General features: G+C 36.2%; 1 protein-coding gene across 8 annotated transcripts in view; it reads left to right on the top strand.

Annotated features, from left to right (window-relative positions):
- Positions 1 to 14,884, top strand: part of cdon.L (cell adhesion associated, oncogene regulated L homeolog) — a 125,941-nt gene that overhangs the window by 92,504 nt on the left and 18,553 nt on the right. For 4 of the 8 annotated variants that reach the window (XM_018224244.2, XM_041568332.1, XM_018224243.2 and 1 more), the window contains 6 exons: positions 4,922 to 5,071; positions 5,919 to 6,194; positions 6,880 to 7,026; positions 8,273 to 8,419; positions 10,641 to 10,931; positions 14,135 to 14,404. In XM_018224244.2, coding sequence (XP_018079733.1) covers positions 4,984 to 5,071; positions 5,919 to 6,194; positions 6,880 to 7,026; positions 8,273 to 8,419; positions 10,641 to 10,931; positions 14,135 to 14,404 — 1,219 coding nt within the window. In that variant the 5' untranslated portion in view covers positions 4,922 to 4,983. 8 annotated transcript variants of the gene reach the window in all.

The raw sequence follows: 14,884 nt of genomic DNA, 5'->3' as shown, positions 1-14,884 counted from the left end.
TTCAGATAGTTCACCAGAAATAAAGACTTTTTTTTAATATTGAAGTTTAATGTTTTTCACTCGTTGTCTTTCTAAAGCAGCTCTGGGAGTTGGGTCGGCGACTCTGTAACTGGCCTAAATTGATACATTTAGTTGATACATTTCTTATCTTTGGCCCTGCTGAGCAGGGGTTTCATTAAGGCAGCTGTTAGAATTGATACAGTAGTTGCTAATATTCCACAGATGCTGCTGAGAAATGTATCAACTAATTTTGCAAATTTTAACAGATCAGAATCTGCACCTGGATCTCTGAGCTGCCAGATTCAAACACCAGAGACACAAATATAAAACTTTAAACTTTTGGAAAAATGATGAAAACATAAAAGATGGAAAGTAATTGAAAAAAGTTATAACTGTAATATTAGAAAAATCATCCCAAACGGAAAATAGAAATTAATTGAAAAAAAGTCTTTATTTTTGGTGAACTATCTGAAAACAACTGACCTGAAAAAAATTATTGGGAAGGTGAACAAGCCAAATTCACTGCATTTGCACAGTAACAGGCGGCAGATAAGTATTGGCATTTTCTCTGGTGGAGACAATGCCATGTGTGACATTAGCCATAATAATGAAATAATTGTTTGAGAAGTTTAATGTTATGTATTTGTCCAGAGGGTTTTTATAGTGTAAAATAATTTTCTGCAATTTCCACAGTGTCAACATTATGCAACATTTATTCTGTTATCTTAAACAAAGGTGAGTGTTTGCCCTGGTTCAGCAACCCAATTAAATGCTTGCTTGCATTATTCAAAATACACTACAGGGTTATCTGATAAAAGTTGTAAAACTTGCTACCGGTCTTATCACAAGTCTGATACCAAGTTAACAGAAAGCAGTTACATGTTTAAAAATAAACATCTTATTGGTTGCTTTGGTTTTCTGCAGATAACTGATGGTTAGTTGCTATGGGTATTGGACCAGGACAATTTTTGCTCAACATTAATACACAACTTACATCTATTAAATTAAGTAAAGGTTGCTTCTCTGAAATGGCTCTGGACTCCATATTCTACAGAGTAAGTGACTGCATTTCTGGACAAATTCTTATTACAATGGATTGGATTGGATTGTAACAGCCTACTTGTGCCTTGGAAGTGGGACTTCAGCTCTGCTTACACTTTGGTATGAGGGGAAGTGTCACTTCTGAAATCATGTAGCATTGCAGCGAGGCCTTTGTGGGATTCATGGTGTGTAGATCTGGGAACGAGAGCCAAGAAAACAGCATGAAGACTGTTTGTGATAAAAGTTTTTCTCAATCACCAAGGAGCCTATGGCCAAAGGAATGTGTCAGTTTACTCTCTCTATAGGAAACCTGTCAGCTCCACTACCTTTTCAAAGGTACCTCTGTGGGAGCTGGACTGGCTTCACTCAGGAAGGAACAAAGGCTGCCTGTCGCAGTATACTTTAGAATTATTAGAGGAAAAATCTGCTCACATTAAACTGGTTTGGTACAAAAAAAGAAAGTCTTTGTTGACTTTCATTCTTTTTACACAAAAAAAAAAATCATGTTGTTAACTTTCCCATTTATAACTTCCGTTTAGGTTCCTCTCCGTTTTATGACTGTATTAATTGGTAAGCGCTCTCCTCTTGTTTATTTGTTTATGGCGGATCCTAAATTCTGGAATGTAATTACCATTTGCACCCCTCTGAGTCACAATTTAAGAGTGGAAATCCTTGTACAAATTAAGACTCACAAACACATTTTCTTGTAAAAAAACAACTTTAAGTGTTTCTTAAGAAGAAACAAAACAAGATGATGCAGTTACTCTTGTTGCACATGGTATCTATTATACAGTTACAATACAGGGAAATACAACACCGTTCTGAAAAGAAATACAAATTAATATGGCCTGTATACAGGCAGGCATGTTGTTCTCCTTGTCTCTATCTGAACAAAATACTTTTCCCATAGAGCAATATACTGGATATCTGAAGGGCATATTTTTGTAAAGTGTATACTGGTATGGGACCTGTTAAACCTGGGGTTTTCTGGATAATGGATCTTTTCATTATTTGGATCTCCATGCTTTAAGTCTACTAGAAATCATGTAAACATTACATAAAGCCAATAGGCTGGTTTTGCTTCCAATAAGGATTAATTATATCTTAGTTTGGTTTAAGTACAAGGTACTCTTTTATTATTTCAGGAAAAAAAGGAAATCTTTTTGAAAATGATTCTGAAATTTGTAGCTTACTGGATAATCGGATTCTGGATAACAGATCCCATATCTGTATAAGATTGCAACCTGCATTCCTTGATATCCACCTTTTAGTGGTACCTTAGTGACCTGGATGTCTGGTTTAACATCACTCTATGTTAGTGATGTGTGGGCTGGACTGAAACTTGCGGGTTCAGGCTGGCTACCGCAAAAAATCTGTGGGTTCAGGTTGAGCCTTTCCTTGCCCGCAAACCTCATGCTGCTGCCCAGTCAATTTATAGACTAGCTTCTGCCGAGTGGGGGTCTATGTATAGAGGGGATGGACCGGGCCAGGTTCAGGTTGGGAGGGGGCGGGTGCTGGTTGAGGAAAAGGCACACATCACTACTGTCACTCCTGATAAAGTATTAGAAATAGCACTCGCATGAAGCTTCCAAACTGACTTCTGCGCGGTGAATCCAGCCTTTCTCCCATGTTGTTATTGCTGGGAAGGCAATTTGAAATTAATCCCAACCCTGTTTATGCATCATGACAAATATAATTATTATTTCTTTTTTTATCACATTTAAATTATATACACACACATCCTGTATGTCAGTTGAATAGTTATTTCTTTACAAGTAGGCAATCCAAACACATTTGTTATTGTCCCTAAGCAATTCACAGAAGCCAAACAGATACACGTACAGTAGAAAAGCCTGTATGTTGAGCTGGCTTCAGTACAAATCATGTAAAAACAGAGTAATCTGGTGTCAAGCTTGCTTTTTCCATGTGTGCCGTGAAGTCATTAGCTGATTGTGTTTTTGTTTGCGCAAGCTTCCCATGAAGACCACACAAGTGAAACGAATTAGGCAGATTAAAACAACAAAAACAAACAAGCAGAAGAAAGATCAATACCATTTTCCATAGCAGCCATCAACTTCACTTATAAAGAGAGCAATGCACACTGAAAATCATATGCACATTTGCATTTTAGTCCTTCCGTAGCACCATAGTAAATCCTATTGCCTGTGGTATATTTTAATAATTCAATTATAATTTGAATTTATTGAATTTATGTGTGCTAATCCTTGCTTCTTCTCCATGCGTGTGACTTTCACATATGAATAGCTCCTGTCGATCATTGTTTTAAAAGTATATTTAAAACTAAAACCTTCTCTTTCGAAGCTATCACATGAAACAAAAGGAATGAGGTGGCTAAGAAAAAGAAAGGGATTTTTTATTTAAAGTTTGTTAAGACAGCTGATGTGTAGCACAGTAGTTTGAAAATGTTGAGGTTAGCGTGGAAATTGGGTGTTCATCTCTCTTTATTTTAAATAAATAGTTGTGGAACAGCTTGGCAAAAAATGTGTAACACAAGCGATCCCCCTTCCCAGTGCTCTAGTGCTTTCCTCAGCCTCTCTGATGAAGTGCTTTGTGTTAACAAGTTCTGAGTGTTTATTTTGTTCTGTACACTCGGTGGCTGCCTGTTGCTGCTGCTGCCCTTGAACCGATAGAATTTAAAATAAACCTGCTCTTCACAGCTGGTGTCTCCTGGCAGCTGGTACCCAGAAATAGGCTGCGGCAAAGAATGTCTGTCATGGCCGCACTACTGCTACATCCTGGAAGTGAAAATCAAAGCAAGGAATGATACAAACCTATAGTGTGTTGACTAGCACTACTTTGTATGCAAACCGACTGCACAAAAGAGTTTTTAATGAGTTTTAAATACTGTTTGAAAATATATATAATTGTTTTAATTGGTTTGAATTAGTAGCATGCTTTTTTCCCTTAAATGGCTTATAAAAAATGGGAGGTTTTAGACAGTCTTAAAACAAAACTTCAATTCTCTACATACTTGCATTGATATCTATAAAATGAAGTTGTGCTATGGGGTATGAGTATAAAACTAATTTTGAAAGCAAATCATTTTATTCAGCTGTAAGGTATACATTCAATCCAAATTTGTAATGATTTGAAACATATTGTGTTTTTACACAAGCAGTTTCTGTCTGGGCTTTTGCCATTTTTTGCACTGCTGGTTCTGGCTACATGTACCATTGATACAATGTTGCAGTATATATCTCCCTTCTAGCCAAGACTCTATTTCCCACTATGCCGTGCACAAATCTGTGATTCACGTTCTTAACGTCTGTTAATCGCACAACATGCAAGCCACATTCTTTATATAATACCCAAATATCAATTAGACATGTGACACAAGTGACATCACTAAGCATTGATTAAACTGATGATATCACTAAACATTGTATATTGTGGTGTGCTGTAAAGGCTAGTTATAGCTCCTGTGTATTATATACAACATATTAATTAAAGAACAATAGTAATGAGACACACTTTATGGAAAACTTTGTACATATGTTTTACTAGGTCAGTAAACTTTAATCCAAAATATATATATAAATATATATATAGCCAGGAGTTCTGTGGATAAAAACAGCATCCTTTCAGCCCAGCACAGTTAATGAAACCTTTGCAAACCCTACCAGTTGAGTGCACAGGGTCAGGCAACATCCCAAACTAACAATATACATTAGCCATCATGAACCAGTTCAAATTGAAGAGTTTTATTAGTTGTTCTGTTCTAGAGGAATGCTGTTTGTCCTGCCAGCAATATAGACTCTGAAAGGGCCTAGTAATATTTCAAATAAATCCTAGTATTTTGTGTTTAGAATTTTTGGGAGTGATATCTTAACATTTCTGCTCTCTCTCTGCTATATTTCAGAGTTTATCAACTGCGTGCTATTCCCCTGGATACAAAGGTGCCATACTGGTCTAACCAGAGCTATGCATTCTGACCCAGGGCCCTGGCATCCACTGCTTTGCTTCTTGGTGTTGGCTCTTTCCACATCTGCTAATTCAGGTACATCGCCATGTATGCTGCTTTTATTTACCTTTCTTTGTCTGTGTAATGCATCATTTTTACACTACTGCACATATTATCCTTTACATAGAAAGTGACTTATATAAACATTTAGGCCACATTTGGGATATTGCCAGATGCACAACTGTATTAATGTATTTATTTAAATGAAAACCTCCAGTTTGAAATGCCTGATCTTTGCTAAGTTAGGATGATGCAATTTCCATGTAACAATCTACAACTAATTCAGATTAAATAAAGTAGGAAAAATAACAAATCACACAATGCTCAGGCCATTAATTGACAGACAGCAATCGCGCAAAAATCATGTCCAACAAATAGTAACAGTCACCCATTGATATCGTCAGATAGTCAATACATGAAGAGAGATTATTGTTAGCCAACAGAAATCTAACCTGTCTGATCCACTAAACGACTGTTTGCCATGGTACGAAAAATGTCAATCCACACGGTCTGAAAACCTTTGTTTCGTATGGCAGTTATCAGTTTAGAACAGGTGCTTATGCATTCTTGTTGGGAAAGAAACCATCTTGATTTTCAAAGGTAATATGTGGTAGTCTCCTGGTCAGATAATGGTCAGTCAGAAGTCTGTAACTAGCTAAGTTGGCATCTAGTATCGGCCTTGTTCTCCAACCTTTTTGAGACTTTTATTGAGTCTGAGTTTCTTCCACAGCAAGCTGTATGAAAACAAAAACTTTCGAAATGAATATACTGCTCTCAGAGATTATTTATGTTTATTTAGCGGAAATAAATACAGGAAACCCAACATAGAAGTTTGGTGGGTTCCATATAGACCTTTCTACACACTTATTAAATCTCCTATATATTCTACATTTAGATGTGACTCCTCGCTTTACATCTAAGCCGCTCTCTACTGTCCAGAAACCAGGAGGCCCTGTTACACTTCTATGTTCTGCAGAGCCACCCTGGGCTCATATATCATGGCTCTTCAATGGTGAACAGTTTGAAAGAATTTCATCCCAAGGTGTTGATATTCAGTCAGGGCACCTAGTCATCCCATCCCTGGGCCCTGCCCACGTTGGACAATATCAGTGTATTGCCAGCACCTCTGTGGGAGCTATTCTCAGCAAGTCTGTATCAGTATCTGTGGCATGTAAGTATCAACTAACCTTTCTCATAACAACCTTTCTTCCCATGGGCCTATTGTCAAGTGCCTTATCTCATATTCATATTGTATATACCTTCTATACTATGAACAGACTATTTCTATTTAATAATAAATACAAAACAGACATATTCAGCCGTACTGTTTTCCATTTCAAATGGTGTATCACCTTTGAAGGTCTTTTACCCTGGAACAAAAAATACACAGGCTGCCCTCTCTCTTGCTCTGTCAGGGTCATGTGTAAATAGCAATGCCTGAAATAGTATTTCCTGCCTGCTTGTTAAACCTATGCTCCCAGCAGGCTTCACATTGCACAGAATGATGTTAAGGGATGTTACATTCATTTTGGATGGGTGTTTAGAAGCTAGTGTCATACTTGCTGAAATCCTTTTGATTTCATTATGTAGAAACTGTTCCTCTATTAACTAGATAATTCTGCAGCTTTTCTCAGAGCCAGTCATTTTCCCACTTCTTTTCCTGTTTCCCCCACTTAATTAAAACAACACTTATTCTGTATTCTAAATCTAGTTAGAAACACTTTTGCAACTGCTATTATCAGTTACATGACGACCCTTCATATTAACTAACTTTGTATTTTATATTATGGCTACTTATGAAATGTATTTTGCACTTGCATGTATGTTATATTAACAAGAAAGAATTGCTTTCGCAGATCTAAATGACTTTGAAACTACAACTGGGCACAGCGTGACAGCAGAAGAAGGAAGCAGTGCATTTATTGGGTGTAAAATACCAGAGAGTAACCCTAAAGCTCATGTTCGGTACAAAGTGAGAGGAAAGTGGCTGAAAGAATCTTCAGGTATGTGTCAGTTAGCTGATAAGCCAAGTATGGAAACACTGTACAGTGCTCTGGCCATGGGAAACCTGATGCTTTAAGCTGTATGCTTCCCCATGTTTGCAGTACTGCTAGAAAAATCTGTGACTGTCACTGGCGTTAACTTTGAAAAATGTATAAAGTATACATTTTAGGACGTATTTATTAATACTGGAGACAAACATCACCGGAGATAGTGCCCATAGCAACCAACTGTTAGATTTCAGCAGTCAGATCTAATTGGTTGCTATAAGTGACATGCTGTAACTGGTGATGTTTATCTTCAATGTTAATAAATATGCCCAATGTTAAAATGTGACATTATAAAATACTACGTATTTCCTGTGACCACGTATTATTTTACATTTATATTCCCAGCATCATTTTATTTTTTATTTTTGTAATGGAAATCTGTACATCAAAACTAGTGCAGCTGAATATTAGTTGTGATGTGGCAGCTGAGCATAATCCAGTGAATGTCAGGCGTGGAAACATTTATGTGCCAGTGGCGGGGCTCAGCCATCTAAGGATCCTTAAAGAGATAAAAAGCATTTCTGTGCAAGCTGTGTTTTAAATCATTAACCCCTGGAATTTAAACCAAATATTATTATTACCTTTATCTGTACATATATTTATGTTCCATTAGTTGGAAAATTACCTATGGTAAGGAAGCAGGACTGTGTACAGATCTGTTAAGGACACTGTTCATGAACAGAGGCTTGCAAAATGTATATTAAAAATATAATAAAGGGAATATTAAAATTTAACACACACCAGTGATAAAACTACATTTTTACGGCGCCTGAAACAGTTATAAAACTAAACAGTTCTTGACCACCTATATTTAAATGTTCTATGTCATTTTTTTTAAAACAAACTTCCTTACCGATTATCTTCAGAACACATTCTGTATGCCAATTTCAGCTCCACCTTTTGATGCATTCAGCTAGTAACATATAAAATTCTGCTGTTGCTGCTGGGAACAAAACTGTTAGTATTTTTTTCTAAAGATTCTTCCATTTCAGTAAAATGATCATGTTGTGTTTTGTGTACTTTTTATATATATTGCATACAATTTATCTATATGTATTATAAATACACATATTAGAAATATAGTATACATATAATATTAGAACAGTGCCTGTAGAGACATACTTGCTTTTCAGCATTAGGGAAAGATTATAAATACTATTTTGGCTTAATTATGTTACCATTTTTGTTTTTGTTGAAGTAGACAAGTACTTGATTCTTCCTTCGGGCAACTTGCATATTCTCAATGTGTCAGTGGAGGATCGAGGGACCTATAGATGTGCTGCCTACAACCCAGTTACTCATGACCTCAAACTCAGTACCAGCACGCTCAAACTCTCTGTTAACCGTGAGTTCTTGTACCCTGTTTTAGACTTTTGGTTTTATTTGTAATTTGTCCTAATTAGGTTGTATTGTACAGTCTATATTATATTGGTGCATGTGTGTTTTCTTTAAAATGATTTGTCAACACCACAAAACAGAGGGGATTTTAAACTGTCCATTAGCATTAGTGTGTTAATGGTATTTGCTACAATTCTTTCCTTGGAATGTCAGTCACCAGTCCCTTTGCATTGCTCTTGGTGTAGCATGCATGTGACAGGGCACACATTACCACCCCTAATAGCAAAGAAATGTCCTCTCTGAGCTCCTCTTTGCTTGCAAACCTCTGCTGTACCTCTTTTTAATGTTGTCTTCTTTGGAAGACAAATACAAGAGTCCTCTGCACTCAACCCATTATCAATATATTTAAGACAGAGACATTTTGTGCATACTGCTACTGAAAAATGCCTTACCCTTTAAACAAAACAGGGATTGTTTGTCCATATATTGCAATATATTTAAGCTGGCCAACTACATCAAAGTCATCCCAAAACTGGCCAGTCCTACGCTCAATTTTCATCCGATTCATTAAGAATTCTATTGATTCATTATACATTTTACAAAGGGACTAAGTTTTACCTGCAACTTACTAGCTGCTTTCAAAGTAAAACTCCCAAACTTGGCTGCCCTTTTATTAGACACCAGTGGGATCACCTGACTATAGCTGGGAAGGGTGGGAGCTACAACATGGAGCTGGTCACTGCTCCTGTATAACTATAACAAACAAGGGAACGTTGTGCTCACCACTAATTTTTAAAACCAGGCAGGGGTGCAATGAGGCTGTGACCACAAAATACATATAGACAAATACAAGAGTCCTCTGCACTCAACCCATTATCAATATATATAAGACAGATATATATATCAATATATTGATAAAGGGTTGAGTTCAGAGGACTCTTGTATTTGACTATATGTATTTTGTGGTCACAGCCTCATTGCACCCCCGCCTAATGGTTTTAAAAATAAGTGGTGACCACGACTTTCCCTTGTTTGTTATAGTCTTCTTTGGAAGGACATATGTTAATATATGTTTATATAACATTCCTATATAGATTTTAAATTATAAACTAAGATTTTTGTCAATGAACTTTGTTTAGAGAATGAATGGATACAATATTAAACATGTATGTGCTAAAAAAAAGATTTGACATCATGCACTGGTTACCATAGAGGCAGGAAAAGTAAGTCATAAGCAATAAGGGGAGAAAAGAATGTTTTATGGCAGACTTCCCTTCTGGAAAGAACTATGCAGCTCCTCACCCTTTTTTACCTTTTCAGAGAAAATAATTGAACCACACTGCACAAATGATTTTTCTTAGTTTGACACATCTATCCTTTTTCAAATCTGGATTTCATTGACTGAATGAATCATATTTAAATTTCATATTAAACTTTAATTAGAACCATTCACCACAAGAGTAATGGCATGTCAAACGGAACTTACCTAGATCAGAGGTAAGCAGCCTAATAAAACCCCAGGGCCTTACACAAAACTCTTGAGTCTTCAAGAGATTCTCTCTGGGCAGGAAGGTGAATGCCCTGCATCCAGGTCTGTTGCCAAAGAAAATTGATTCCTGAACTGTGAGTGTCACAATTTATATTGACATATAAAAAGCCATTCCACCCAGAGCTTGATATGGAATATTTACATTATTTATGTTAAAGAAAAAGGAACACTTTAGAAACATTAAAGAAACTAAAGAAACATTTATCATATGTAGATGTCAGATGTGCATATTGTTCTATCGGACAAGTGGCCATGTGCCCCGCTTCCACCACATGTCCTAAGCAAAATGTGGAGAAATTCCAGGAAAATTTCAATTTGTATGAAAGCAATTCACCTTCTAGCCCATTATAGTTTCTTCAGACATTTTTGCTGCAGAACTGCATTCAATGAAACAAGAATTATGGATCAAAACATTGTGAATCTAGTCTAAAATGGAAAGGTTCGTACATCATATGAAGTCTACTGTATATCACATTTCAGTGAATATTTGAATCTACACTATTCACTGCAAATCAATATGTTTCACTAATCTGTTGTAATCAAAAGCTGTGTATAGACGTATACATAGAGTGACCTATACAATTATAGCTTCTATAGCTCAACTACTGTGATGTTACTTTGCAAATGAGCTTGAGATGTTTAACTGGTTATAAACAATTGTGTTACTGTTTCTCTGCAGGTTCGCCTCGAGTTGACTCTCGCATTCTACACCCTGTTACTTCACAGGCTGTTTTGGTACAGATTCATGACCCTTTAACTCTTGAATGTGTGGTTGGAGGAGGGCCAAGCCATCCACCTGTCTATTGGTACAAAGGTGGGCAAGAGGCTGCGGCTTATGGAAGAAGAAAACTGTTACATACTCACCTAGTAATAGAGCAGGTTCAACGATCAGATGCTGGCAACTATTCCTGTGTTTTAGGCAATGGATCTGGAATATCCCAACGTGTTTATTACACAGTCATTGTTTTGGGTAAGAATTACCAATGTAATTTCAACATTACTCAATTTCCTTTTGCGTCTTAGCTTTATGTATGTGAGATGACTTTATAAATGTAATCAAAGCAAAACAGAATTTGTTGCACAGTTGCAAACCGCTTCATATTTTTTAAGAGAGATAGGTAGTTGTAATGGGACTGTATATTAGTTATTTTTAACACTTCCATTCAGAAATTAAAGACCACTATTATTGGTTTTAGGGATAAACCGAGAGCAATTAACTAATCCTTTTTTTGTATAAAGAATATTATAAAGTTAAATTTATAATTATTATTAATATATATGTGCATTCCTTCCCTTGGGAAAATAGCCAAAAAACTATACAAGTATGACAATTTCCTCTTCCCAACAGGAAAAAAACTAGTTTGATAGTATAGTGTAAAGTTTCAATTCAGTTTTATGATACCTGTAGTTAGAGAATCTTCAGTATAGATGTGGCAGTATGTACTTTTCTTCCTTCATTAGTGTTTTTTTTACAGCAAATCTTGCACAAAAATGTAGCCTAACAGGGCACTACCCTTTGCACTGCCCTGTTATCTTGCATCTAGAGGTTAGTAAACACCACCCTCTAGTGTCAGGTACTATAGAGAGCATAAAATTGCAACTACCCCCCCACCAGCATTTTCAGAACTACATGTCCCAAGGTGTTCCCTACTTTGTATATTTCAGTGGTAGGCCCTCATATACTGTTATTGCTGACTGCATGTAACTTACATCTTTTTTATAACACCATTTATTAATATTAAAATCCACACTTTGTGGCATAAAAAGGAAATTTTTTCATTAAGAATGACAGCTAGAAATATAGTTTTAAAGTGGACCTGTCATCCAGACACAAAAATCTGTATAATAAAAGTCCTTTTCAAATTAAACATGAAATCCAATTTCTATTTTTTATTAAAGCATTCATAGCTGTTGTAAGCTCATTTAAAAATCTCAGCTGTCAATCAAATATTGTCTGTCCCTCCTCTATGCCAGTGGCATAGAGGCGGGGCAGACAATTACTTTCACTTTCCATTCAGCACTTCCTAGATATCACTGCTCTCCACACATTCCCCCATTCTCTTTACCGTTTAATTGTGTAGCCAGGGCAAGGAAATGGACATCAGGTCCCCCATTCTGGTGCACAAACAAGATTCTGAGCTGATACAAGACTTGTCTTAATAACAGTGTCCACAAAATGGCTGCTTCCTGCTTGCTGTAATTATGAATCCCCAGACTGAAGGAAACAAGATTCATATAATTTATATAGTATAATGTAAGTTCATTTTGCTTGACTAATGTGATAAAATAGGATTTGGAATTTTTTTTTGGGTGACGGGTCCCCTTTAAGGGATTTCCTTTTTCTGGTTTCTTGTGTAAACCTAGTGACAGGAGTGAATTTACAGGAAAAAATATATTGTGCATTATATGGAAAGAGTATAAGGATGTGCAAGGGCATGCAGAAAAAAAAAAAGCTTATAATTATAAGACCTATAATTAGCAACATACATAGACTTATTAAACTAACAAGTAATCGGCTAACGATTTACTTTACTATTTTATCTGCACGTAATAAAATGGTAACATACAGTGATTGCTGTATGTTACAGTTAGCAGCCCCTACTATTTCCTTTAATAACAAAACAGTTGACAGCCTAAAAAGAAAATATGCCTGCTGGCATGATTTTGTTCCAGCATAACAGTTTCATGTATATATCTGATTTATATCAAGTAAGCAAAGACCTGTTGGCAGCATATGTACTGGAACTGAGTCCAACAGTAATGAGGGGACAGTTACTCATAGTGGTTATATATGTTATTTCCTTACTTCATCAATCACTCTCTTTCTGTCATGGGCCATCAGATATGCTTGATGGAAAGCCAGTGCTGGTGATAATTAATAAGGAAGAGTATAATCTCGCTGCTTGTGGAAAATGGACCGGCCAATAACTGTGTTTTATGGTACATGCGCTCGTTCCCTATACATTTTAGTTGATTTGTGGATTTCTGAGGAGTATGGAGCTATTTATCATGAAAGTGAATTTAATTGTGGATGCTTAAATAAGTCACCTCAAATGTATCTCTTGGCTTCAATTTGCTAGGTCTTTTTTGTTCCTTAGTAATCAGTCAAAGATTTATTATCTGGCTACATGGAAAGCAGCCAAGTCTATACAGTTTGATTGTTTCACATAAATCAGCAAAGCCTTATTCTTTCTTTCAAGAAAATGGGATTTAGTGATGTGGTTCTGCAGCTCCAGTGCTTTCTTACAGTGTAGACTTGGTGAGGCACCAGTGATTACTTCCACGGTGCTCCATTTTCATCAACAAGCTTTCATACTGCTTTTATTTCTAGCTTTGAGGGGAGGTATACTCTAAACACTTCCCTATGATTTATTTTTAATAGAGGGCATACAAGGTTGCAGTATTCAGGGATTTTAGTTTATGTAGGTTTCTGTTGTGTCACTATATTCTGATTATATACTATATTCTGATTGATAAAAAGAACATAAGCAAAAATTTGTATTTTATCAGTGCATTTATGGGTTTGGCCACTATTGTGCTGAGATTTCTGTTTTGCAATAATGTGCATTATTTACTGCACTCAGCACCTTGCAGTATAGAATAGCAGATCCTCATTCTATCTAGGTTGACCTGATAGGGAACTACAGTATTTATTTGCCTGAGTGAGACCAGGTTTTACAGAATCTTTCCAGTTAACATTTAGTTGTTATTTATCAATGGTCAAATTTTAGAGCTTTGTGATGTTTTTTTATACCTCGAATAAACTCACAACTCGAATGTTTTCTAATTTAAGAAAAAATTCAAATTGAAAAAAACGTATCGTTTTTTTCCGCTGAAAAAAACTCGTCGCTTGAATTAATGTAGTTTTCTAGCGCAACCCACCGAAAAAAACAGAACTAAACCCGAAGGCTATTAACATGTTCAAATGGTTCACGGGACCTCTGCCATTGACTTATACGTGACCTCGACAGGTTTTAGATGATGTATTTTCTGATTCAAGCTATTTCCAGCTTCGGGATAAAATACATTATTTTCTGGGTAAAAAAGAACTCAACATTTGATATATTATATTATAATTGTAATTATATTGTAAATCTTTATTTGTATTTGGCAGAAATTCAACATTGTTATTTCAAAGTTTACTTACTATCTTTGTGCACATTTACTTTTCAGAGCCACCTTCAGTTTCCCAAAAAACTGAGGATCAGTCATTAACAGCAGGCAGCAATGTGAGATTTAGCTGTGAATCACGAGGTAACCCTACTCCAAATATAACTTGGTTTCACAACGCTGTTCAAATTCATGCATCAACACGTCACCAAATATCGGGAAACAAAATACGCATCACCAGTCTTTTTGCTCAGGATTCTGGGATTTATCAGTGTTTTGTAAACAATGAAGCGGGCTCAGCACAAGTCTCACAAAGGCTAACTGTAACATCTGGTAAGAGCAGCTAATGGCTATCTGTGTATTGTAGTGTATGCATATGTACATAAAGGAATTGTTCAGTATAAAAATAAAAACTGGTAAATAGATAGGCTGTGCAAAATAAAAAGTATTTTCAATATAGTAAGTAAGTCATCTATAAAGGCTGGAGTGAGGAGATATCTAACATAATAGCCAGAACACTACTTCCTTCCTGCTTTGCAGCTCTCTTGGGGGTAAATTTATCAAAGAGTGAAGTTCCACCACCAGAGTGAAATTCCACAGCTCTCAATTCATTTCTATGGGATTTTGAAAGGCGTATTTATCAATGGGTGAAAGTGAAAGTTCACCCTTTGATAAATATGCTTATAAAAATCCCATAGAAATGAATAGAGAGTGGCAGAATTTCACTCTAGTGGCAGAACTTCACTATTAACTTCACTCTTTGATAAATATACCCCTTGGTTTCCACTGATTGGTTACCAGTCTGAAACCAAT

This window comes from Xenopus laevis, chromosome 7L (assembly GCF_017654675.1).
Source record: "Xenopus laevis strain J_2021 chromosome 7L, Xenopus_laevis_v10.1, whole genome shotgun sequence".
NCBI classification, from domain to species: Eukaryota; Metazoa; Chordata; class Amphibia; order Anura; family Pipidae; genus Xenopus; species Xenopus laevis.
Note: the sequence above shows the minus strand (reverse complement) of the source record. Positions and strands in the feature narration are given on the sequence as shown.